The following is a 27,996-nucleotide window of genomic DNA, read 5'->3' on the forward strand; positions in this document are numbered from 1 at the left end:
TACACAATTCAAGTCTGAAATAAATATATGAACCTGTCTACAAATTCAACCGGTTGTAAGCATTCAAAGCTGTTTCTTATTCATTCGTTTTATTTTTGCTGTATTTTTAATCTGAAAAACTAGCCAAAACAAAGAAAAAATGTCAGAAATTGCTCATTTTTGTAAAGTAAACAACTTAACTGAAAGTGATTCAAGTATGTGGTAGTTTACTGTGTATCAAAGAAGTATGATTTCCACAAAAAAATAAAGGTAGAAATAAAATGAGCTCACAGTCACCCGCACTGCACAGGCGACTTTGGTATTCAGAGCATCCTGGATATTGGCTATTCTCCCCACTCTCCCTTTGGACCCTACTCCATTGCAGAGAGCCCCCAGAATTTTGTCTGGTTTTATCAGTTACTGGTATTTCATTACCATTGGAAGTGTTTCCTTTGAGAAAATTCCCAAGCAAAAATATACAATTGATTCAAGGCATTTCAGTACACTTTTCTTAAAAATCGTGTGGACATGATATTGTGTAATGCCTAAACTGGTGATAATTGTGCAAAGTTCATTGAGACTTCCCAATTTTGTTCTTAATTTTTTACATCATAAATTTGTTATCATCAGATTTGGGTGTCTTCCAAAGGCACAATGCATATTTACATGACAATACTTAATCTCACCTCAATGCATCACTTTCAAGGTACAGAGAGGCAAATTTTAAAGGGAAGGTATTCCCTTTTGGTTTAGGGGTAAATATTCAATGACTGGGGTCATCATCACAGGCATGTGGATAATATCATTATAATCAACATTATAAGTATCATTATGTTACCATTGTTACCATGTTATGGTACAACTTGTAATTTGGTCTTTTAAGATAGCTTCGTACAAATTACCAATCAACACATCAGCCTGATGTCTTCAAAGACTGGGATACTTAATTCTCCTACAGGCTAGTGATAAACAGTGCAGATGTTCAGCTTGAAATTCAGTGTCCAAAACATAATAATACAGCATGATTGAGAATAGATGTTCTCTACCACTGTACCGAGAGTAAAATTCTCCACTTGACCCCAGATTGCTCTCAGACCAATGGTGCTTGTTTGAATTGTAAGCCACTGCCTCCTGAGTGTCTCCAAAAAGCATATTTGTGATAAAACTTGGAAAAGAGGTCCTATTCTTTTTAATGTCTTCACGGTGTGTGTAAATAGTTTTTACAAAGTAAAAGTGTTACGGTTGAGAAGTTAAAGCTTATGCTTTACATAACATGAAATAAATCTATCAATAAGGTTCAAGATTACTTTAGTCACATTTGGGAACATTCAAGATTCATAATACACAAAGAAGCCCTCCTTGGTAAAAACAAAATAATGTATTCAGCCCTTTTTTAGTAAAATCTATGGGAGAGATGTACTAACTCCAATATAAAAGTCATTCAATATATCAGAGATTTCCCTATCCCTATGCACTCTGTTAAATTGAGATTCCAATGAATGCCCTTTTCCTAATAGCTGTCTAAGGCTTGTCTGAGCTTTTAATATATATATATATATATATATATATATATATATATATATATAATTTGCACAATGGAGAATGTGCTTCCGTTTTCAACGCTTTATTCAAGACCCGACGTGTTTCGGCATTGCCTTCCTCAGGTGCCTTAACATGCAATTGTTACAGAGTCCAATATATATATATATATATATAAGTTACAGAATTAAAGAGGACGCATCACATCTTTAATCCTTTAACTTATTTATACTTAGCTCTGCTACCACAGCATTGGGCACTTTATGCCAAGGAGGACTCTACCCCCACATTCATATATATATATATATATATATTTTTTTTTTTTTTTTTTTTTAACTATTTTTTTTTTTTAATTTTTTTTTATTCAGATTTCATGGAATCCAGATACAAAATGGACAAGCTTCTTGTGGACAACCTCATTCAAGGCCAACAAGATTTTTACCAAAAAAATCAATTCTACTTAACTGTAATTAAGCCCTTCACTCCCAAGAGTGCTTGGTCAAAATTTGAGAAGAAATCTTTGAATTTCACTATGCAGAATCAACAAAGAGTAAAACATGTAAGTGCTGCTTGACAGCTTACATATGAATGTTCATACACAAGAGTTTTATCCAAATGAGTTACAACCACATAAAATCAAGTCAAAGCCTGTCTCTGGGAGCGAAAGGGTTAAATACCATTTGTATCATCATTCAAAATTAAATGATTCATTTTAAGACTATTTTTAGACAGATAGTATTTATTGCAACAAATATAACTTAAGATATTGCATTTTATGGTAAAGAATCAACAGATTTTTTTTGCAATTTGTGTCAAACCAAATTTTATGATTGATTAGGACTATTTTATATGAATAGCTGTGATTGAGGATTCATATGAAATTTTCGAGGAATGAAAAATAAATCAAATTGATTCCATCCTAATATTATTGCATGTTGATCTTAATATACAATCAAAAATATAAGCTTGTAAATAGATTTAATTGAATACTTGGATTTTAGCTGGGAATTTTTCCTAGGAATTCCTAGTCCTCTTGGCTATAAACTTGGAATTTCTGGGAATTTCTAGGAATTTCTAAGTTTTTAGAACCAAAGTTTTTATAGTTGGGAATTCCCAGTCCGAATTTACCGTGAAAATTCACACCTCTTATTCCTAGGAATTCCAAAATGCATTTCGCAAGAGTAAAGGTTTTATGTGATTTTTTTTTAGTGGTGTTGGATAATGCTGTTAAAATACGTGATAGAATGCAGGTTGTTTATAAAGAAAGCGCATGTGATTTCTCATAGTCAATGGCGGAAAATGTTGCATTTACGGCAGGCTGCGGTCGGGAATCATCTCATCTCTAGCACAATACTTGTCTTACTCACGCTCGACAGAGAAGAAATACTCTTGGTATGAGAAATTTACTTACCTCCAAAGATAAGAAGAAGAAATAACAACACAGGTCTTCTTCCTTTTGGTTTCTTCACAAAATTTCCCTTCACGCAGCTTCTGCATAGTCAAAATTGAAGGGACGCTTCCAAGAACTCGGAAAAATATTTGTTTTCTGCAAGCACGTGATTAAGTCCTGTAAAGAGCCTATTGGTGCGCGCTAATAGAACCAGCAATTTGCAAAGAGGAGCTGTCGTGCAGCTGCCGTCGGGAATCATCTCATCTTTAGCACAATACTTGTCTTGTTCACGCTCGACAGAGAAGAAATATTCTTGGTATGAAAAATTTATTTACCTTCAAAGATAAGAAGAAATAACAACACAAGTCTTCTTCCTTTTGGCTTTTTCACAAAATTTCCCTGGACACAGTATCTGTGTGGTCAAAATTAAAGTGACGCTTCTAAGAACTCAGACGCATACATTTTTTCTAAAAGAAGACTGCAGTTTTGCAAATACCATTGATCCACGCTATTCTAGGATCGAGGCTAGAACAATAATCATGGTTGACGTAAATAGTCTATTGTTAACTACTTACCTCTAGCGGACTCAGCGGACATATCTGTTTAGCATGACAATTTACTTCTGTCAAAACTCGGCCGTGAAAAGAATTATGATTTTGAAATAGAATTCAACTGTCTCAGTTTTCATGCTGTTTATTTACGGTTCGAGGTAGTACTATTCGACCACTTTGAATTTTTTAAGTATTACATTAGAGAAACTGAAACATGCAAACGCTGCATTAACGAATGGAAATACATACCGCGTAGCTTAAATGGAAACACAAGGAGGGGGAAGGGGAGAGCTACTTCCCATACATTTTCTTAAAATGAAATCAAAATGACTTCCCAAGCAGTCTCACTGAAAATTGTCAGTGGATAGACAGGAAGAATGGCGGCAACTGAATCTATCCCACACTTGAATAACTAGCCGATGTAGATAAAGGGTTTGACAAGTTGAAATTACTTTCTTCGACGATCCCTTCTATCGCCAGAAATCAAGGACATTTCGAGCCCGCTAACAATTATCAGCGGTATATCGTATTACACTCCAGAACAATAGAATATCAAGAGAATTCAATATGGCGGCGATCACGGCTCGATCTGCAAAGAAGAGTGTTTCGTACCATAACTTGTACAATTTGAGCACCACAGATCTTCTATTTGATGAAAAGAAAAAGGAAAGAAAACCTGCAAGTAAATCTTTAGGATTTTTTGAGGCGGAGCGATGGCATGATGCCAGAATTTTGATTTGCTTTAATTTAATTTTCGCGCCAAGACTACTGAATTTGCATTCAATGCCTGGCATATTTTTATTCCGAAAAGGACCTGAGAACTAATTTATTTCCCTGCAAGAACATAAACAAATATGGCCGACGATTCAAAGATCAACGTTGCTCGTGTTTAACTATTTCAGTCATAGTTTTCATCATGGCGTCTCGTCAATTACTCAACATGGAAAGTAAGGGATATTCTGGCGCGTTGGGAAGTTTTTTTTGATGGGAGGAAATGACAATTTACTGGATATTTGGACGCTTCGAACTCTGTAGCAGTCAATTCGATCGAGAGCAGTTGACTTTATTGATGCACTTTCCTGCAATAGGCGAGTGTTTGGGATGGAGAACGACGGATTTTGAAGAACTGTATGGCGACCTAGGTCAATGATCAATGACAAAAGAACTGGCTTGGGAAGTAAGTGGTTTTTATTTATCGAGTCCCTGTGAGGTTTGATGAATAGCAGAATCAGTACTGAATATGTCTCGATCGAGAGCAGACGGGACCATGAGCTCCTAATTGTTATATTTTAGAAATTTTACAAATTTCCATACAGTTTCTTATATTATTTGGACGCCATTATGGACGAAATGCGCAAGCACGGCCGCCATCTTGTCCAATATTTCTACCGATGATTTTTATCGAAGCTTAGGACTTCGAGTCGCAACTTACACTTCTTACAAAGACATTAGTTTCCCACCTGAACTAGGATTTTTTTTTTAAACTAATTTCTTATCTCTCGAGCGAAAACTTCCCTCTTTAAACACCAACGGTAATACTTCAAAATAAATATTTTACATGCTTGAGCGCGAACGACTGATTGTCATGGCTAAGGAGGTACTAGTTACCTGGTTATCTCGTGATCTTGTTCTCTTCTTGAATTTTGACATTTTAAAATTAATTTCACTGTCAGTTTCACAGGTTATCTATATGAAACTGTGCTACAACATAGCAAAAAATGAGACACTTGCCTGGAAATCAAAAGCCCTAAGAAAAATTTAAAACTGATTAAATCAACAGTTACAAAAAATTGGTCTTGCTGCTTATTTGTTTTCATTTTGCAGCGGCTTACGTGCCACGTTAGCCGCTACAAAATGAAAACACATCTACTCATTTAGATATTTATCAAATTAAGTTATTTCTTTTTGCTTTAGGGTTAGGTAGATAAGGAGCAAATTTGTGATCAGTACTTAGCTGGCTACTTGTATTCTGATTTGGTAACATTTGTGGTCTAAAAGAGAAGGTCTATATACTTGAGAGGAGTGAAAGGAAATTGATGAGAACAAAGTTTATATTTTTTTTTATTTCTTAATGCCAGGTACGTTTCCTGTCTCTCATTTATCACATCAATGTGAATCCATCAACTGGTCACGTGTGCCTGGGATTCTTGACTGGGAAGAACTTGTTACCAACCTGTTGTATTAGAGATGTATTAAGAGGTGTGTTCGCTCTACTTATCAAACCTGAGCCAGAGAATGCTGCTGCCAAGACTCTGCTGAACATGTTCAATGACAACAAAATGGCTAGGATGATCAGTTTTTTTTCATTTTCAAGTTCTAGCTGTTCTCTGCTCCTAAAAGTTTCGTAAACCCAATAATGTGTGGCAATTTAGCAACTTTGACTTAGGTCGGAAATTAATTTACTTTATCAGAAGTTAAATTCTTTTTTCCTTTTCAAAATTTGTGCAAAGTGTTTTGCATTTTCCCATTTTCTTATTGGAAGACCAAGAAGGAGCAGGAAGAAAGTTTAGTATTACTCAGATTAGGAAATTGAGCATTTTTTACCTTTCTGAAGTCCATATATCACCATTTCAGCTTTTCTCAAGGATGTTATGTGGTGATGACGTTGGTTGCAAAAATGATTTTAGAAATTTATACTATCACCTCCCTAATCCTTTACTTTTCCCTAATATCTCCTCTTATATGACGCAACCAATTAGTTGAAAATGTCCTCAAAGTATCACGTGCTTTTTAATGGCAGCAGTGAAACACTTTAAATTATTTGAATGATTATCTGACTTTCAAAGTTATTCTGGGTAGAAACAGTGGATGACTCACCCCGATGATAATATTTTGATAAGATGGGCCTTGACAAGTAAAAAAATTAACAGCGAAAGGAAAGAAAATCCAGATGTCAGAGATTTCATGTCATCACCCTATCATCGGGCCCAGGGCGCAAGTCAGGCACAAACACGGACAAGACATTTCAAATGATTTGTCGGTCCCTAAAAGACGTTTTCGCTTTATTGAATTGGTTCATGTCTTTCTCAAGGGACGTTTAATGGTCCTTTTCGGTTTACTTCAGGAGCCACGTTTTAACTTGTCGCCATGTTGTTTCATGTCCTTGTGTACGTCCCCAAGTCAGTCATCGGAATTGGATAAGTGTATTATTGCAGTGGCAAGTTTTGTTTACAATCACTATGCGGATATGTCGGACGTTTTGAAATTCGGATGGCTCCCCATTAGTTATCGTCGAGACTATCACATAACTAGGACGATATGCAAGGCTTTATACCAAAACTGCGGGCCAACCTGCCTCAAACTGGTCGAACATAAGTTAACATAAACCGGCAGGGGCTCTAAGATCTTCTTGTGAGCGTCGCCTTCAACCACCGACTGTTCCTGGAACACTACAAAATTCTGCTGCGATGCTATTTAACAGTCTACCTCAAGACATTAAAAATTGTACAGAACTCAAAGTATTCGACAGTAAATGCAGAAATCATTTTATAACATTGGCAACAAGTAGTTCCTTGTCTCATGCCAGTATTACTTTCATACGCGCGTATTTATATTATCCATAAATTTTACATCATCATATTAAACCATTTTACATATACTATCCATTACTTATGTATATTATTTATACATTATTTATGTAATTATACATCTTGTTGCACGTTATTTGTTTATCCATATATTTATTTCAACCATTATATTATTTTATTATATCCACAGTGCATATTTTATCAATTGTATGATTCTTTTGTTTAGTGAATTAGTACAGAAGAGCCACCATGTGGAGTACTAATAAACCATTATTATTATTATCATTATTATTATTATTATTATATGGCAGTAAAACGTAGGGATGCCTCCTTAAATAAGATATTGACAAGTCGCAATCGCGTAGCTTGTCATTACCATAGCCTAAAATAATTCATAAAATAAAGAAATTCTCAAATGATATTAGAAACCCAAAAAGTTATGGTTAAAAGTTTGGCCAGTTCATAGGTCCTGCGCAGTGAGAACTTTGAAACTCTGCGCAATGTTAAGGGTACTTGAGATGACTGCCTTTTGCATATCTAGTAAGATCTTATCTGCCCTGACACCTACAAGTTCTTTATTATTATTATTATTATTATTATTATTATTATTATTATTATTATTATTATTAAGTGACCCAGATTATGGAATTTTGACCTGAGATTTGTTCAGCTTGTGTGACGATAAGTTTTTCGCGCCCAAACTGGGAAACTTAATCTTCACAGACGGCACAATAACAACTGGGGGAAATAACTCGGTAGAGACCACTTGGCAGCGAGAATGGAAACTCTTCACGATTCCCTGGTACACGAAGATCTGCTTCTAGTGAACTTGTACGGACGTCAAGGATGAGACAGCGTTTGGTTCCACAGTACTTTTATTCTAGGTCAGGCCAACAAGCGACATGACCTCTAGCGTACTCAAGTTTGTAATGATCAAGGCTGTACAAGGTGCTTGCTTAAGAACTAACTGGTGTGAGGTGCTATTGTTACACAGAATTTCAAAATTAAAAAGACGGATGCAATAAACTCTAGGCCATTAAAAATAGGAAACTTAGGTGCGAATTTACAGCTCTGGTATAGAAAACAATACCTATCTTAATTGCAGCAGCGTAGCTTAGGAAATAAAAACGGAAAAGCAATTAAAAGTTTTCTGCTTACCAATGCAAGGTTGGTGTGGAAACTATCTTATGAAAAGAAATTAAAGTTACGAGTATAAACTCAGCTGCAAACTACCATGAAAACCGATTTTTCCAGAAAGACCATTAACACTTATATTTACCTAAAAAACCATTTAACAAATAACAAAAGTACCGACATGCAGGTGCATAATGAAAGCGAGTAACAAGCAAAATCTATTCTAAAAGCTACTGTGGTTTTTATACATTTTTGATTTATTAAAATGAAAGGACTTGAAATGGTTAAATGTGAAAGTTTACGAATAAATATGTTCCGAATAACACACACGGGAAAATGAGTAAATTTTCCCGTAACACTTGTTTGTTCCTCCGTGTGTTCATCAGCAGATTAGAAGAATACCTTGGCGTATCCTTCTTGTTCAAAATTTTGAATGTGGTCAACAGTATATCCTGGCCACGTTTGATGCTGACACTTATTTGCATAGTTCTTTTTAAAATAAGGGATGGTTAGTTCCATATAAAGCTTATTTCTTCCTTTTGAGATGTAATCTTCCTGAATTGAGATAAATTCACTGAGATCATCATTTGTTAATGAATTGTCTTCATATGTAACCACATGAGAGTGAAATTAATGCTTTAATCTGCTTCTCAGGTCTTTTTTTGTGACACACTAACAAGTACGTTGTATAGGATATTACACACTTGAAGTTTTTTAACTTTGCTCTGAATCACTAACCAAGTTATGGAATATTAATGTTTTGCTCGATATACACTGGTATAGGCAACTCCTCCAACATTTAAAAGTACTCCATATAGCATTACGATTGTCAAAATGAAACGCACCTCTAAATACGCTTTTACACATTAACAAGCTCGTTGTATAGGATATTACACACTTGAAGTTTTTTAACTTTGCTCTGAATCACTAAACAAGTTTTTGAAATGTTTTGCTAGATATACACTAATATAGGCAACTCCTGTAACATTTAAAAGTAATTCCTGTAGAAACACACCTCTGAATACGTTTTTTCCCCAACCTAAAAAGCTAGACAAGAAACAATTATGAGTTATAGAGGGAAAAAACCGTCAGTCCTCATCATTTTCACCTATAGTGTGGGTGAAAGACCAGCAGCGACACACGCAGCCATACAAGCTCCCTGGGCAGCATTACATGCCAGAATAGCAACTGGGACTGCTGCGCCTCCTGTGGAAACACCTGCCACACCACCAGCAGCAGACACACAGGCTACCCAGACTCCGTTACATCCAGTCTGGCAAATTCCATAGGCCAGTAGTCCCGACTGGGCAACTTGGATAAACATGGCCAACACGACAATGTACTTTACGATAGAAGCCATTTCACTGAAAGTTAATGATCAATCAAAATAAGATGTCTGCCACGTCATTTCAGCTGTATACCTTGCCCCGGTTGTTCAAATGCATAAATTTCTATCTGATAAATAGGGTAGTACGTTTTCCTAATCCTAATTTACCCATTCATTAGCGCTGGTCCAGCCTTAAACAAACATGACCTTGCGTTACCGTTTGCCACTGTGGAATCGAATGAACAGCACGTAAGAATCACGCAATTATACCGAGTATGGAAGGCAATTAATAGACTATTGAAGTCAACCATGACTATTCTTAGAGTGTTAACTTTGCACTTTAGACGCACAAATGATACTTATACCTGAATTTATTCGATTACGAAGTATACCGTAAAATTCCGAAAATAAGCCCCTCCGTATAGAAGCCCCCCAAATCTGAAACGCAAAAATACCTCCTATAATAAGCTCCTCCGAATATAAGCCCCCGGGGCTTGTATTCGGAAATTATCCTCAATTATACAAACCGAAGCAAACTATACATTCCATTATTAGGACGCCTTTTTAGTCATAAAAGAATGATTCCGTGCACTAAAGCAATGTGGTCAAGAAGTGTTGAAGTTTATTGTCTTTTACGCAATTCGCTCTTCACTCACGCCTTGAATTCCTTCGGTTCGTAGACAAAGTATTTGCTAAGAAGTTCAATCCTCCCACCCTGAACCCAAACTCCCTCTGGTGCTCCTCGCTTTTCACCTGTTACCTTTACGATGATAAAATGTATTGTCCCATCTTTGAGCATGGAACCTAAAATCTGTGCCGGAGGTTGCGGATGAACTTTGAGCCTGAACAATGTTACCGTTTTTACCGTATTTCTGTTCTAATAAAGTTTATTGCCATTGTGTTTGAACTTGGCATTTTCACTGTGATTAATTTTTTACGAATTTCTAGCCAAAACCCTAATATCACCAGTTGCACATTCAAAAATTTTGACACAAATTTTCCTCCAATTATAAGCCCCGCCAATTTTGAAACGCAAATTTCCGTCCTCTATTAAGCCGAATATAAGCCCCTTTCATTAATAAGCCCCTCAAAAAGGTCCTTTCAAAAATAGAAGCCCCAGGGCTTATTTTCGGAATTTTACGGTAATTCAACCGTTTAAGCTTTCATGCTGCTTGTTTACAGTTTGAGAAAGAACTATTCGATCGCTCCGGTTTTAAAAGTACTGCAGTGTAGAAACTGAAACACGCAAACATTGCATAAACGAATGGAAGCAGATCACCGACGAACGCAACAATTTCAGGTCAAGAAACTTAATTCCTGAATTAAGTTCAGCACGGCAGAAGCACGACGTCCGAACTGGGCCTGAATTTGTTTCATTTTAGTCCCCAAATATATCGGAAATATACTTGAAGCCTCGGCACCTAATCAGTGTACCACAGAACTCTATAATGGCCTGATTAGAGTCTAAACATCTCTTTAAGTTCTAATAAGAAAAATCCAAAAATTTCTAATGAAACGAATACATACTGAAACATAAAGCTCAAACAGGTTGTTCTCGACACACCACCAGTTACGCAAATGTTTTTAGAATGAATATTGCTCAAAATAATCATATTCACATTTAACTCCAAAGTTGGATAAATGCACAGTTTCAAAATGAAGGGTTTGAAGGGTTCCCGAAGACAAGTTTTGGGAAAATTTTCAGCCTAATTCTTGATCTACTGTACTGTGGCTGTCTTCGAGGAGCTACCGTCGGCAGTCATTCGAAACTTCTTTTTAACCCTAGGATCTGTACACAGTAGACATAAAAGCCAAACAGTATCGTATTTAAGCCTTTACATGTTACTTCGCCCATCGCTAGAACTGTTTTTTCTTTCATCGTGACCACAACTCCTAGGGTGGATGACGAACAAACAAGCTAATGGCATCTCATCTTTGGTAGAATTCTTGTCTTGCCAACGCCCGACAGCAAAGAAATGCTTTTCACTTACCTCCAAAGATAAGAAGAACAAAATAACAACACAGGTCTTCCTCCTTCTGGTTTTTTTCCGAAAAATTCCCTACAGACAGCAACTGCGTTATAACTGAATTTGAACAACAATTCTAGGAAATCCGTCGGATAGTCGTTTTCCGAGAAAGAATGCGACTTTATGATTGGTCCTCATTTTAACCTCGATCCCACGCCAATCCGGGATCGAGGTTCGAAGGATAAACTAATTGCTGACCGCCACGACCTTTGCTAAACAGCCGTTTCAATTAAATAAAGCTAAAATTCTGCCTTTAAAACTTACTGTCCCATGATCTTTTTAAACAGAAGCGTTTTTTTTTCCACGTTAATTACCCGTGAAATTATGTGCATTAATGGTGCTTACACTATTTTTCGAAACGAAACGAAACGAAAGGCGAGGTACTGTGTTACATCCAGTATGGCAGATTCCATACGCCAGTGCACCCGACTGAGCAATCTGGATAAACATGGCCAACTTGACGATATACTTTACAACAGACGCCATTTTACTGAAAGTTAATGACCAAGCAAAATGAGATGTCTGGCACATCATTTCAGCTGTACACCTTGCTCTGGTTGTTCGAATGCATAAATTTCTATCCGATAAATAGGGTGGTACGTTTTCCTAATCCTAATGTATCCAGTCATTAGCGCTGGTCCAGCCTTAAATGAACATGACCTTGAGTCACCGTTTGCCGCTGAGGAATCGAATGAACAACAAGTATGAATCACGCGATTATACCGAATATAGAAGGTAAATTAATAGACTATTTATGTCAACCATGATTATTCTTAGAGTGTCAATTTTGCAATGTAGAAACTCAAATGATACTTAGACCTGACGAATTTATTCGATTACGAGTTACGATTACGAAATATAATTCAACTGTTAAAGCTTTCATGTTGCTTGTTTACAGTTTGAGAAAGAACTTTTCGATCACTCTGGTTTTAAAAGTATTGCAGTGTAGAAACTAAAACACGCAAACAGGATAAACGAATGGAAATAGATCATCGACGAACACAACAATTTCAGGTCAATAAACTTAATTCCTGAATTAAGTTCGGCACGGCGGAAGCACGACGTCCGAACTGGGCCTGAATTTGTTTCATTTTTGTCCCCAAATAAATAAAAAAATATAACTGAAGCCTCGGCACCTAATCAGTGTACCACAGAACTTTAAATTGCCTGATAAGAGTCTAAACATCTCTTAAAGTTCTAATAAGTAAAATCCAAAAATTTCAAATGAAACGAATACATACTGAAACATAAAGCTCAAACAGGTTGTTCTCAACACACCACCAGCTATGCAAAAGTTTTTAAAATGAATATTGCTCAAAATAATCATATTTACATTTAACTCCAAAGTTGGATAAATGCACAGTTTCAAAATGAAGGGTTTAAATGTTTCCCGAAGACAAGTTTTGGGAAAATTTTCAGCCCAATTCTTGATCTACTGTACTGCTGCTGTCTTCGAGGAGCTACCGTCGGCAGTCATTCTAAACTTCTTTTTAACCCTAGGATCTGTACACAGTAGACGGAAAAGCCAAACAGTATCTTATTTAAACTTTTAGATGTTACTTCGCCCATCGCTAGGATTGTTTTTCTTTCATTGTGACCACAACACCTAAGCTGGATGACGAACAAACAAGCTAATGGCATCTCATCTTTGGTAGAATTCGTGTCTTGCCAACGCCCGACAGCAAAGAAATGCTCTTTACTTACCTCCAAAGATAAGAAGAACAAAATAACAACACAGGTCTTCCTCCTTCTGGTTTTTTTCCGAAAAATTCCCTACAGACAGCAACTGAGTTGTAACTGAATTTGAACAACAATTCTAGGAAATCCGTCGGATAGTCGTTTTCCGAGAAAGGATGCGACTTTATGATTGGTCCTCATTTTAACCTCGATCCCACGCCAATCTGGGATCGAGGCTCGAAAATAAACTAACTGCTGACCGCCACGACCTTCGCCAAACAGCCGTTTCAATTAAATAAAGCTAAAATTCTGCCTTTAAAACTTACTGTACCATGATCTTTTTAAACAGAAGCGTTTTTTTTCACGTTAATTACACGTGAAATTATGTGCATTAATGGGGCTTACACTATTTTTCGAAACGAAACGAAACGAAAGGCGAGGTACTGTGTTACACCCAGTCTGGCAGATTCCATACGCCAGTGGACCCGACTGGGCAATCTGGATAAACATGGCCAACATGACGATATACTTTACAACAGACGCCATTTTACTGAAAGTTAATGACCAAGCAAAATGAGATGTCTGGCACATCATTTCAGCTGTACACCTTGCTCTGGTTGTTCGAATGCATAAATTTCTATCTGATAAATAGGGTGGTACGTTTTCCTAATCCTAATGTATCCAGTCATTAGCGCTGGTCCAGCCTTAAATAAACATGACCTTGAGTCACCGTTTGCCGCTGAGGAATCGAATGAACAGCAAGTATAAATCACGCGATTATACCGAATATAGAAGGTAAATTAATAGACTATTTATGTCAACCATGATTATTCTTTGAGTGTCAATTTTGCAATGCAGAAACTCAAATGATACTTATACCTGACGAATTTATTCGATTACGAGTTACGATTACGAAGTATAATTCAACTGTTAAAGCTTTCATGTTGCTTGTTTACAGTTTGAGAAAGAACTATTCGATCACTCTGGTTTTAAAAGTATTGCAGTGTAGAAACTAAAACACGCAAACAGGATAAACGAATGAAAATAGATCACCGACGAACACAACAATTTCAGGTCAATAAACTTAATTCCTGAAATAAGTTCGGCACGGCGGAAGCACGACGTCCGAACTGGGCCTGAATTTGTTTTATTTTTGTCCCCAAATATATAAAAAATATACTTGAAGCCTCGGCATCTAATCAATGTACCACAGAACTCTATAATGGCCTGATTAGAGTCTAAACATCTCTTTTAGTTCTGGTAAATAAAATCAAAAAATTTCTTATTAAAAACGAATACATACTGAAACATAGAGCTCAAATAGGTTGTTCTCGACACACCACTAGCTACGCAAATGTTTTTAGAATGAATATCGCTCAAATAATCATATTTACGTTTAACTGCAAAGTGTGATAGATGCACAGTTTCAAGATGAAGGGTTTAAATGTTTCCCGAAGATAAGTTTTTGGAAAAATTTTCAGCCTAATTTTCGATCTACTGTACTGCTGCTGTCTTCAAGGAGCTACCATCGGCAATCATTCAAAGCTTCTTTCTAACCCCAGGATATGTCCAGAGTAGACGGAAAAGCTAAACAGTATCTTATTTAAACCTTTAGATGTTACTTCGTCCATCGTTAGGACTGTTTTTTCTTTCATCGTGACCAAAACACCTAGGCTGGATGACGAACAAACAAGCTAATTGCATCTCATCTTTGGCAGAATTCTTGTCTTGTCAACGCCCGACAGAGAAGAAATGCTCTTCACTTACCTCCAAAGAAAGAAGTACAAAATAACAACACAGGTCTTTCTCCTTCTGGTTTTTTTCCGAAAGATTCCCTACAGACAGCAACTGCGTTAAAAGTTAACTTGAACAACAATTCTAGGAAATCCGTCGGATAGTCGTTTTCCGAGAAAGGATGCGACTTTATGATTGGTCCTGATTTGAACCTCGATCCCACACCAATCTGGGATCGAGGCTCGAAGAATAAACTAACTGCTGACCGCCATGACCTTTGCCAAACAGTCGTTTCAATGAAATGAAGCTAAAATTCTGCCTTTAAAACTTTCTGTCCCATGATCTTTTTAAACAGAAGCTTTTTTTTCAGCTCAACATATATATACACATGACACTTAACATTGTCGGAATCCGGCCGTAAAAAGCCGCCTTTTTTTTCTTTTGCACGTTAATTACCCGTGAAATTACGTGCATTAATGAGGGTCTCAATGGGGTGATGGCTTTTACGGCTATCGGTTAAAATTTTGGCCAATTTTCGGCTAACGGTTAACACCTTTCCATTGTCTCCACCAGAGATATTTTTTACGGTTAACTTTTTTTACGACTAACGATTAAAAGTTGTCAATTTTTATGTCTAACGGCTAAATATTTTGGCCGTTTTACGGCTAACGGTTAACCCCATTGGGACCCTCATTAATGGGGCTTAAACTATTTTTCGAAACGAAACGAAACCAGGCGAGGTATAACAAAACTGAAGGAATAATGCAGATATATTTTGTAATATAAGGTAAAGATAACTTTAACAAGGATTTTGGAGTAATCGTTAATTAACAAGAAGGATTTTTAATCATTTCGCAAAGTAGGAATTTAAGACCAATAATCCATTTCATAAAATATCATCTTTCCTAAAATTACTGTTTTGCGAGATGTATTCTAATACGGTTTAAGAAATAAGAGGGGGCCAAAATTTTTGGCGATATTCTAATTTTTAATGTTTAAATATACTTTTGTGACATGAAAGAGGTCACGTTGTCACCGCAGGGTGAAAATAGTCGATTTCGCGAAATAGTAACTCTTCTAAAATTACTATTTTGTGAAATTAATAAAAATCCTTCTTATCAGTAGACGATTACTCCAAAATCCTTGTGAAAGCTATCTTTACCCTAGTACAAAATTTATCTGCATTATTCCTTTAGTTTCGTTATATCTCCCTTGGTTTCGTTTCGTTTCGCAAAATAGAATAAGCCCATTAAATGTGGATAATGCTAATAGCTTAGCGGCTACGCACCGTCGTAGACCGCACTGTGTATAGGAGAGCGACAACTCACCAGTTTTTGAGTGCATGAAAGATGGCCATTGTAGAGATAAAAGAATTCTTGGAAATAATTCATTAACCCTTTAACTCCCATGAGTGACCAAGACAAAAAATCTCCTTACGGTATCAATACAATATCAACCAGAGAGGTAATGAGAACAATAAGTGCATGTTGATTCTCGTCATCTGTTTGCAAGATAATGTATTGATGTTGTGTGGAGAAGTTATTTGTTGATCACTCCTTTGAGTGAGAGGGTAAGAAGAGAGGGAGGTGTCATGAGTAATTGTTGTAAATGTAATCTTCCAGAAATTTCCAGACTGCTAAGTCATGCTCACTTGCATACCTTTCAGAACATTTCATCGTATTTATTAAGAAATATTACTAAAATAGTTCTTGTGTAAGCGTCTGAAATGTTCCGGAACACTTTGTGAATATATTTATACATATAGACTCGCTTATGTATTAGGAGTGAAAGCTATACCGAGAGAGAGTTACTGCGGAAGATTGCTCGTTTCAGGAGACTTTAGAGACAGCAATGAGATTGTGTCGGTGGTGAGCTGGGATATAGACTTTAAGGGCTTAATTACTTTATTAACGATAAGTATTGTATTACCTCTAAGATTAGCTCCTTATTAAGAACATTACTCGCCGTTTAATAAAGTAGTTTAGCTTGTGGAATTGCAGCGTTTTTCTGTCGGTAAGATTATACCGTAACAGGGGAAAAACAGGCCACTATCTCGAAGATTCCAGTCATCTACTAGGAAGTGAATTAAAAGATTTTCGCACAATCAACGGAATAAAAGGACTAATAATCTTTCACTGCTTTGATATTTATTTTCGTAGCTTAAACAGAGTCGATTTCACATATATTAACTTAGTATAATGTTAAAATATTCACCTACTTTATTAACGATTTGTTTCATATTTACCACTAAATCATTTGTCCATCGGATTTGTTTCAAAACTAATGTTACTTTGTGCAACCTTAAACAGCATTACGGGATATATTTCGTTTCATCTTCATTCAGAGCAATTTGTAAATAAAAGTCGACTGATAGCAAGGATTACATGGTTCTTTCCTAACCTCTCCCCTGAACCAATCATACTGAAGGTACCAGCGCTCAAGACAGTTGCCCTGTTTTACTTTGAGCGCTCATTGGCTGATGAGATTGCTTCAATGTTTGTTTTTCGACAATCCATCGAAATGCTCTCTGACAAATTTCTTTGATGGGCTCAACCGCCTATCGATTTCCTGCTGAGTTGCATAGTCTAATGGATGCTCGCAGTACGTACGCTAAAATACAAAAGTGACTTTCGTGGCTTGAATTTTAAAGAAGGTTAAGAGAAGCAAGGGATTATTTCACTATTAGCCTAATGTAAGGCAATTTCAGTTGAGTGTCGATGGTAATCCGGAGTAGGCTGGTGTAACTCTCGCACGCTCTGTTATAGGATTCTGTTAAAGGATTCGTATCGCTTCATCAATCAATCAGATACAAAATAAAAGCTAATCGTTGACTAAGTTACTCGCATTGTACAGCATTTACTTTCAGTTCCCAAACTTCTTAAAGACTCCTTACTATATCCAGCTTTGCCACAATTGGCTGTGGTTATTATTTGGGGTTTCGTTTAACGACACTCGACAGAAGATTGGGCCTCTTTCTCCCACTGTGAGCAATTTAAAATCATTCCGTTCCCCACCAATTGGAAGCAAAACTAAATCAAGCATGTGGTGATGTGCATTTTCATCGGGTTCGCCTATGTATTGAGTTATAATCTAAATTTACCGATTATTTTAAAATCAGTCTTGGATAAAAGCACTGGGATCGAAAAAACTGTTGCTTAATGAAAATTCGTATTTACAGCATATACGACCCTCACCGATAACTTTAGTAAAATCTTCATAAAAGTTTCCAGATATCCATTATATTAGATAACGACCTTGATGCTTAAGTTATAATAAATTAAAAAAACTGTGTATAGACAAAGGACTCGTTAATAAAACTAAGTTAAACTAACTAAAAAATTTTCCTTCGATCTACTCTCGATCACTGCCATTTTGAATCACGGAGTCGAAATCGGACAGTCCTAGCGAAGTCTAGGGCCAAACAAAGTTCAGGGCTGACTGCTTGCGAACACTTTCCGAGATCCCGAGACTTCCCCGGCAACTGCTGCCGTGCTTATAGAGATACCCTTCGCTCTACTTCACGACAAATTCTTTATCAGAAAGAAGATAAACATAGTACAAACAATTATGGCAGAAATTTTGAGAAAGTTAGACATTGAACAGCAGAGGGAAAAAAAGTAACCCTTACTTACGAAAAGAATTGTGTTAAAAAGTAAAGAATGCTGTCCTTCTTTGCAATACATTAAAAATGAAACACAAATCTCTCATCAGCTGTCGCTCACCACAGGTTTCACGTAACAATAGCGTTTTACAAAAGCCTTTTTTTAGGTGTCCACGTTAACTTGATAGAGGTCGTCCGGTGAGCGAAGATTTATTTTACAGTATATATGGAAAGACAATTAAGGGTCTCAGGCCAGTGCTAGCTTAATATAGGATTCCATAGTCTTACATGAAGCCAGTTCTGGATTCTCTTTTCTCATTAAACGCACCATACGATTAACAAGGACACGTCACTGACAAGGTTACGCAAAGCGCCCATCATTCAAAATGGCGGCTAGGAAAAATATGCTCAGGTACCGTGCTAAAATATTTACATAAAGTATCTCCTCATTCGTGCGGTTTGTGAAGCGGTGCAGCGTCTAGCAAAAGCTGTTGTCATCCTTGTTGCTTACACATCCTCAGTGGGCTGCTCGACTTGAACCTCAACTGGATCCTTGTCTTCATCTCGGGGTGGAAGAATCTGGAGAAGATTAGAGAATTTGCTAATGAGAGGAAGTAGTCTGAAGTAAAAGTGAAGCTATCGAGCGCTAGGGATCCATATCCAACCGCTGTTCAACTAATATCGCAGCCCAGGCTCCTCCCCCAAAGAAACCACTGGAGACGTCGAATTTCCCTTCGAATTCACCCGTCTCTTTTGGAGTTAAGCGGGGAAACATAGTCAGGAAAACGTCTCTTGCAACCTACCTCGCAACGGCATTGCACATCAACCATTCAAGTTTCAAGAATGAAAAATTAAAATTTGCCTTCCAGTAAGTGGGAGGGCCGCTGGAGTCAGTAATAAGCCAGACAAGTTGCCCATACAATTCTCATTAAAAAAACATCAATTTAATTTAAATTGTGCCCTAAAGCTAAATCCAATCAGTTACCTTCACCTACTTTGCCTACAAATGTTTGCAACGTCGTGAGAACGTAATTACAAAGTGAAGTAAGTATTGGGTCTAACCTCAAATGGTTCACTGACGGAAATAATGCAGTCCAACTTGTAGCTATAGTAACACATGACGTAATGGCCAGCCTCCTCTGGCAGACAGTCGAACAACACCGCGCAGCCGTTCTCGCCGTACTCGTCCCCGTCCCCCACGGCCCACTCATACATTTCGTAATCAAAGACATGTTGAAAACCAACCTACGACGAACAATTTTCGAAGCAATTAGTTGCATTGTTATTCAGTAAAGACGGAGTCGATTACTTTAATATCGTCGCTATCTACACCCAACCTTACCGATCAACTTAGAAAGTAATTTTTTCATTTCGTACTTCGCTTCACGATTTGCCACTTACTTATCAAAAAAAATCCAGCGATTGTGGAGGATCATCAAAGGCGTAAGAAACAGTACATCCCGCAAAAGAAAACTACTGTGAGCGAAATAACCCTTTTCGGTGTTTGAGAGCTGAGCAACTTCTCACCGAGCCAGTTTGCAGTGCTCTTGCAATTAAATGCGTCTACTGGCGACATGGATTTCATTACGAACTCAGGTTAAAGCCGCAAAGAACTTCAACTTCCAGCAAAGTCAGCGAAGATCACTTGCTTCGACGATTATAATCAGTTGTATGTAGTGTCAAGAAGGGGAAAGGCCGAGATCTAAAGGTCCTTTTATCGCTTTTAAAACTCATATTAAATCATCACATAAAGATCATAAACCTCTTCTACTGTTACCAACAAAACCATCAGCACAAAGAATGAAGGTTTAAAACAGGATGATATTTTTGGAAAGGCCTATAAACGATAAAATATGTACAAACCCTGTAGAGACCAATCCAATCCCAGCTGTACGTCTTGTAGTTCTTCACCACGTATACACACAAACCATCCTACGAGGAAAAAAACAAACAAAAATACAAAAAAAACGGACGCAATATGATGTTTCAATTGTTGACCTCATTTTTTTGTAGCATACACGTGACAGGCACGCAACATACACAAAGCATAAATTCAGAGTTTCGGCGTACGCTAAAATGCAAGGCTTTTTTTCAATTTTCGTTTAAAGCTCAGCTGAAGTCTGCATATATGACTGGCCCTTGTTACTCATAAGATCCAGTTCTCTGGATCTGGAGCGCGGCCACCCATTATATGCGGACCACTACCTCTCACAGTTCTTTGGTTTTGGCATGATTAATTTAGCAAATACCAACCTCATTGCCATACCAGGGAAGACTCATGAGATCCAACTTCCACGAGATAGGATCCTCCATTGAAGAGATCGAGTCCTGTGCGAAAGCAAACGAAATAACACAGCGATAGCGTAATTTCATTTGAGATTCAAATGCAACCCGGGACTGCACTGGTTTGAATTAATCGCAACTTGCGACTGGTTTAGAAAATCGCACTTTTTTCTCAATCAATCAGATGCAAATAAATATAGACGAGCCCTTAGTCACCCTGTTTTCCAGCGCTCTAAGCCGGGTGTGTTTAATGACGGGCAATGATAGGCCATTGGTATCGCTATGCTTTTTCCTGATTGGCTCCTGCGATTAGTTTCGATATCACACAGCGCTCTAATATCATTCATATGCAGCCACTCACATTAAGATTCAAGGCAAGCGAGGCTCCAACAGGTCTGTGATCACTTGTTTGATAGGACTGATAAGAAACGTAACTCTCCAGTGTAACAGTGTTTTTCCTCTCCTCAGATTCGAGCCACAATACTCGGTCAGTCCAGGCGGGTTTGCGATACTTTCCACTGCAACGGGATCACAACAGATTTAAGAGCAGTTTTCAACTGAGAGTCAAAAGTGGTCCAGGAAAGAACATTACTGCCTCTACTTAACTACGCTCTGTTATTTGTTTAGAAAAATAGTGCCACCTCCTCAACCAATCAGATGCAAACTAACCCAGGCTTCAGGTCATTTGTATGTCTATCATATGAGGTCTCATTGGCTCTTGATGTTCTCCATCTTTGATCTAATTGGTCATTGCGAATTCTTAGGCTTTGGTTCTCCAACCAAAAGCACTCCATGAGTAGCTTCATGTGACCTACCTTTCTGTGTCCCACTGATCTGTTCCAGGGTTGTACTTGTAAGTAGGTGGAAAGGTAAGCTCTCCTTCTTGGAACTTTTCAAAACATTTGCCGTCTTTCTGACCTTGTAAGAGCTGGGGATAGAAAAAAGCCATAAAAATAACGCTATCCAATAAGGTTTTATTTCTACCTGTGTGAATAAGTTGTAGACTTAAAGCGCCATGGTAAAAAAAAACGACACGTAACAAAATCCTTGTTCTCAGAGTGTTCCTTCTTCTCGACACCATAACACGAGAGAGGAGGGGTTGGAGGAGGGGGGGGGGCGGGGGTTGGGGAGGACGACTTCATTTGTTATTCTCCTTATTGTCTGCCATTTCTTGTGATCTTGTTAGTTTGGAAAATTTGGCATTGGATCAACTATTAATTCCCTAATTGATATTTTTCTTTTTTCTCATCAATTGTCTGCTCGATAGTGTATTGATATTGTAAGGAGAAATTCTGTCTTGGTCACTCATGGGAGCTAAGGGTTAAATGAGGATTAGGGGTGGGAAGGATCCTTGGGTGAAAGTGACTTTCAATTGTAATAAAAAGGCAATTTATCATAAAACAAAATAACCATATAAAATAGTGTAAGATAACAAAATAAAATAGTATAAGACAACCCAACTATAAATTCCTGCCAATGTCCATGGACCATAAAAAAAAATACACAAAAGTGAAACAATACTCTACTCTACCTGGTCATGCTTCCATAGTGCAGGGTAATCATTTTTTGCACAGAGCCCTCTGATGTTGTCAATGGTTTCATTAATTCTGTAGTTGAGATCCCCTAGCCAGAATACATAGCTGAAAGACAGAAAAAGAAAAAGTGGTTCTATTGTCATCATCATCATTATCATATACGGCAACATCATCCTCATCATCCTCATTAAGAACAACAAGATTTTCATTATCATCATCATCATTGCAGATCACCAATAGCTAGTACTAGTGTCAGTCCACCATAACCACTATACCCAACACTACTAACATTGGCAACAAAAATAATTGCAACAACAAGTTGAAATGTATAGAATGTGGATTTTGATATAGTACCTGTGTTCCATTGCTTTTTGAGGTGTACAATTTGCAAATAGCAAATGTTGACTAATGCTCCCATATTCCTGAATTAATAGATAATAAAAAAACTTATTATCAAAACATCAGGCCCTGGTTGTTCAAAGGTTGGAAAACAAATAAAACTCTATCTTGTAGATAACACCATATGTTTAGCTATTACTTATCCACCAGATAGCAATCTATCTGTTGGATAGCATTATCTGCCTCTTATACAACTGGGCCCAGGTCACTGAAATTGCTCCACAGTGTGCATGTAGGTGAATTTGCAAGTTTGCAATCTCTGAAATTCAAAAGCTGAAGATGACCTGTGAAGGTAATGCTACCTTAGTTATGCAAATAACCTACTACTTGTTTCATTAAATGGGATCTGAGAGTATCACAGGGTGCAAAAGCAAGGAGTTTGAGACAGTTACTCCATTCTGTATTTTCTCAGGGCCACCATCACACTCTCTTTACTATCTGACAAGCAGGAAGTAGCCAAATAATATGACAACTTTAATCTGAGGTGCAAATTCTTATAGTGCAAGCTGTACATGAACATATAACTGTATGAAAAGTAAGTCTATGAAAGCTCAGTATCATGTATAATGATGTGCCTTTTATTATTAACTTGAATTATATCATATTATTAAGTGCAGACAAACATACTGGATGTACTACCAGATTCCTTTGTTCTTCATAGTCAGCGTGAGCAGAGAAATGACTGTTGATGAAGCAGAAGCTTTGTCCATAAAGAGTAAATCTTAATGACACTGCTCCTTTGGTTCCCTAAAAGAGTAAATTACATGAAAAAAAGCTTATGGGTTCACAGTACAACTTGGTTATTCTGAGTAAGAAGTGCCTCTTTCCACTCAGGAGTAAACATAGGCATGCATAGCATGCAAGAGTTACTTCTTTAGCTGGGTAAGTTGAGACTGGACCCTTTGTGTTCCTGATGTTTTCATAACTTTCAAAAGAACCAAAATATCCTGTTTCTTCAAGTCAACAGAAAGATAAAAACATAATTTATCTACATTCACACAGGTATTTTGTGGTCTATTGTCTCTATTGTCTAATTACTTCTGAGCAAAAATAAAATACAACGGTGCCACACTTACTGCAGTCTCCTTCACAGTCATTGTTTGTTCTCATCACACAACAACTTCTATTCCCCATTGGAGAGAGAGCCATTGTGTGACAAGACCAAATAATGGTTGCAAAAGAGACTACCCTTACAGCTGTTCCCAACAAAAAGAAAATCAAAATTATTTAGTTGGTTGCCTCAAAAATATAATTCCACATAATTTTACTGCAAAAAGCAGACTGAAATTGTTTCCTCTACAATAAACTGAAGATATATTGTGTTCTTGTATAAGGGAAGATACACTGAGCAAGAGGAAAGGAAAATATTTCAAAGAGGGCTCCTTGATTGGTTGTTGCCTATCTGGACTTTGCCCTCGGTGTGTGAAATACATGATAAATTTCAGGTTGTTTACAAGGAATTAAAACCTAATTGGGTTAATTTCAAGGTAGCTAAAATCACTTTTACTCCTGGAAAAAGTCAAAAGTGGGAGAATGGAAAATTCACTATCAGTAGCATAAAGTTCCACGTAAGAAAAGGAACACAAAAAAATAACTGCAAATCTTTCATATTCCAAAAATCTCAACCTCACTTGACAAAGCTCTTGCAAAGGCCACAATCATGACACTTATTACATAAGCACAAAATTTGTGGTCAATGCCACTCTTTGAGCACAGCCCCCTGATTCCATGACATCATTTACAAGAAAACAATACCCAAGCACTGTAATTGGTGCACGATATCCAAATGCTGTGATATGATTGGTGCAAGATACATAGCCAAATGAAGAAATCTGATCAGTAAGAGATATATACCCTAATGCAGCAATCTGATTGGTGTGAGATACATACCCTAATGTGGTAATTTGATTGGTAGAAGCAACATACTCTACGAGTTAACAGACAGTTATTTTTTTTTGTAAAATCACTCAAAAATGGGTACCGTCACATCTTCAGGGATACTTAACAAACAAAAGGAGTAGCATATATTTCTGGTTGCTATGGGAATAAGGATGTGTTTAGATATCAATTTAGCAAGAGACTTATATGCTTGACCTTTACCTTTATGTAACTACAATGAGATTTAACCCTTTCACTCACACAAGTGACCAAGACAAGAAGTTCTCCTTACATTATTAATACAATATCATGCAAGTAGGTGATGAGAACAAAGGAAAATATACATTATGGGATTATTAGTTGATCCAATACCAAATTCTCTGAGTAAACATCATAAGAATTGTATGGCAGACAGTAAGGAGAATTATCAATGAGATCTTGGGAGTGAAAGGGTTAATTACACATAAAAACTATCCTCTTTACCAGGAGGCCAAGAAGTGCTGTTTTGCAGTAACCAGGTCTAATTTCACGCACATATGGAAGATGCTTGGTGTGAACAGCTACAAGGTGTACCATTCCAAGCATGCGGATTGATTTGAGCTGCAATGAGAAGTACACTAAATTAACCTTTTCACATAAAAAAAAACTCAGTGAAACCTTATAATCCCAACATTGATTTTGGTGCTTTACATGTTAGTCTAAAGAAGTAGGAATTCCCCATTACTTACATTCAACTCAACATCTTACTTGCTTACCGCATGTACTCGTGAGATACCAGGATGAACACTCAAAGAGAAATTCCATGTCTACATGTACATGTGCCCATGTGTTATTCTCTTTGTAAATGTATCTTTGCTGCCTATTTCTTCCTTTCAATCTCTTGCTTACTTATTTCATCAAGAAGAACAAAGTGTTGTAGTATTGAATACCTTAGTTTGTCTTTTTTTTTTTACTTGATCAAAAGGATGGTGGTGGCTTGAAGATAGGAATTTTATTTTTGGGTAGTAAGGAAAGCATTTTACCAAGTCACAATACTTATTTAAAACATTATTGTTTTCATCATTCCAGAGAAAAAAAATAGTGTCATTACAGCTTGGCCTAATATCCTTTATGTATCTGAAAAAAAAACAAAAACAAAAAGCAAAAAAAAACATAATCATGTCTATATACCTTAACCAAGCCATATGCCCCAAGGTAGGCTTGAAGGATCTTTACCCAGGAATTTTCCTTTATGTATTCAATTAATAATGACTGTGGTTTAGCATCAACCTCCTGCAAACTACAAGTCAATACAATGATATTAATTAAAAGCTTGAGAATAAACCAAGGTTATCTGAACTAATATGTGCACATTCATAACGGAAATGATCAAACTGTTTTGATGACAAATCATCCAATATTCAAACAAATTAATCTTATCAATCAATCAAATAATTCTATTAAGAGGGGAATTACCAGCTTCACTCTTCATCTCAGCCTTTAGTGGCTTGCCTTGACCCACATATATTTGTTTACTAGAAACTAGTAATTACTTGGACTAATACTGATGTTAGCCAGATAATGAGTATTTTTTAAAGAAGGATTTATTTTACACACACAAATTGGATCTAATGTGCCACAAGTTATTACGTTGACCATACTACAAAAAACACCTCAGATATTAGACAACACTACTAATAGAAAACTATCATTGTTCACCTTATTTCCATTCCTCATTTACTATTTCCATTTTAATTTCACTTATCCTTTGGAAACTATTGATATAAATAGTGTGGCATGTATCAAATACATAAAGTAAAGCAAAGAGATATCATCGCGTACAAATCTAGGAGTACAAGAACTGTCAAGATAAAAAACACTTCTTTGTTTAAGTGAGAGAATACATACCCCACGGCAACAATATCAGGAAGTTGTTCTTCATTGTCAAGGTGCAAAAGTGACCTGAAGTCTTCATCTGGTGGTTGTGTTACCTTGACATTCCATGTACACACATGAACTCTACAGAGGATAAAAATTATGACCAACACATCTATCAAAAATTATAAATGTCTTGTCAGCATGAATTGCTTATAGGATTTGCAAGTAGTATAAAGTGTTCTTTTCAGGTTTTTCTGAATGCAGCAAAAGTTTGTTTGCTAACAGAGAACAGAGAGAGAAATTTAATTTTGACAGAGTGGCAGAAAATGTGCATTCAGGTATTAAAATATTTATCAATTTTGTTCACTGTTAATTTGCATTATCTTTCTTTGGTCAGATTGCACTGTAAGAAGTGGCCAGGTGCATCAGAAAACACGACCATGGAAAATGAAGTAAAATAATGTGGGAAATCAGAGTTAGATATCAGAGCTTGTGTATCACCTGCAGAGTTTGAGTGTCACTTTTGACTATAGATCAAAAATTACTCTGTTATCAAGCTATAAAAGGACAACTCAACTGCTATTAGACACGGTTATGAGAGGAAAAGACAGGTTTTTTCCAGTAGTATTTACAATTTATCGATGTCGACTTCTTCCAATATTGTTCCTTGCAACTTATATCCAACATCAGTAAAAACTAATTACATTAGAAAATTTTGAATGCTGTACCGAACGATTTTTCTGCACGAAAAACTCTATACGGATTTACAGAGTAGTCTTACTAGTTAAAAGCAAGTCCGTCTACCCTTCCTTCGTGTAAAAATTAAAGATTGAAAGCCCCGCCGCAGAAGAACCAAACGAAAAGAGTATACTGCCAATAACAGAGTACGACTCGGGTGATGATGAGTGTAAACGAAGTCGCGGAGTTCTTTCACCTCTTTAGTGCAACACTGCGCATTTCTTAAAACTATGCGCAAAACAGAGCACCTTTTTCACCAGAACATACATAGCAAGTATCTAAATACATATATATATATTACCAATACATTCCGGTTTTCATTTTCAAAGTCAGCCATTTGAGACTTTTAACATTCGATCTTTGAACCATTTTCAAGGACTATATACGCCCCTGACTTCAAAAGTCAGTTGTTTTCGTAAATTTAGATCTGAACTATCGCATTCAGAAAGAAAGCTATTACAGTAAAAGCAGTTTTTATCACTTGAACTAGCCACACAGTCAATCATCGCCACGTCAAAGACGCCACGAAAACTAACTTCTATCGAAAACAAAAGTGGTTATTTACCTCAAACTCATATCGATTGTACAGAAAGAGGGACCTTAATGTTTCCCAGCGGACCACTACAGGTACAACTGCGGGTAGAAAACTTGCAGGTTCTCGAAAAATCACTAAGCTTCGCTCAAGGATGAAAACAGCTGCAGATGTTTATTCTCATGGCAGTAACCGCTGGTCGAATAGAGCTGGGACGATGTAAAGTTCGCAGCAGACTGGTACCGAAATAACAAAATTTTAGTTTGCCACACAGCTAATGCACATCTC

The 27,996-nt window shown here is 36.9% G+C and overlaps 2 protein-coding genes and 2 long non-coding RNA genes across 5 annotated transcripts in view; 1 reads left to right on the top strand and 3 right to left on the bottom strand.

The window, feature by feature from the left end:
• LOC149036052 (uncharacterized) overlaps positions 1 to 3,963 on the bottom strand; it is an 8,355-nt gene extending 4,392 nt beyond the window's left edge. The window contains exons 1-2 of the mRNA XM_089190605.1: positions 3,709 to 3,963; positions 2,930 to 3,243 (exon numbers count right to left, since the gene is read on the bottom strand). The gene's annotated coding sequence lies outside the window, so the exon portion shown is untranslated. The remainder of the gene's footprint in view (positions 1 to 2,929; positions 3,244 to 3,708) is intronic.
• A 319-nt stretch (positions 3,964 to 4,282) lies between these two features.
• LOC149036053 (uncharacterized) lies at positions 4,283 to 7,435 on the top strand. Its single transcript, XR_016181994.1, has 2 exons — positions 4,283 to 4,636; positions 5,538 to 7,435. It is a non-coding gene; the product is annotated as an uncharacterized LOC149036053 (long non-coding RNA).
• Positions 7,436 to 7,843: 408 nt separating this feature from the next.
• Positions 7,844 to 11,597, bottom strand: LOC149036054 (uncharacterized). The gene is made up of 2 exons (XR_016181991.1): positions 11,439 to 11,597; positions 7,844 to 9,484 (listed from the first exon to the last, which is right to left on the bottom strand). It is a non-coding gene; the product is annotated as an uncharacterized LOC149036054 (long non-coding RNA).
• Positions 11,598 to 17,015: 5,418 nt separating this feature from the next.
• On the bottom strand, positions 17,016 to 27,902 carry LOC113665479 (inositol polyphosphate 5-phosphatase K). 2 transcript variants are annotated; one of them, XM_089190156.1, is made up of 13 exons: positions 27,742 to 27,902; positions 26,469 to 26,579; positions 25,752 to 25,860; positions 25,065 to 25,181; positions 23,343 to 23,450; positions 22,659 to 22,726; positions 22,301 to 22,409; positions 21,585 to 21,697; positions 21,131 to 21,287; positions 20,740 to 20,814; positions 20,350 to 20,418; positions 19,549 to 19,731; positions 17,016 to 19,065 (listed from the first exon to the last, which is right to left on the bottom strand). In XM_089190156.1, exons 1-13 carry the CDS (start codon positions 27,750 to 27,752, stop codon positions 18,994 to 18,996), a joined length of 1,302 nt encoding a protein of 433 aa, XP_089046282.1. In that variant the 5' UTR covers positions 27,753 to 27,902; the 3' UTR covers positions 17,016 to 18,993. The 2 variants fall into 2 exon arrangements, with proteins under 2 accessions (XP_089046282.1, XP_089046281.1); XM_089190155.1 differs by having other exon boundaries at positions 23,331 to 23,450.
• Between the last annotated feature and the right edge of the window lie 94 nt (positions 27,903 to 27,996).

The sequence above is a fragment of the Pocillopora damicornis genome, chromosome 12 (genome assembly GCF_964200805.1).
Source record: "Pocillopora damicornis chromosome 12, jaPocDami1.2, whole genome shotgun sequence".
In the NCBI taxonomy this organism is placed as follows: domain Eukaryota; kingdom Metazoa; phylum Cnidaria; class Anthozoa; order Scleractinia; family Pocilloporidae; genus Pocillopora; species Pocillopora damicornis.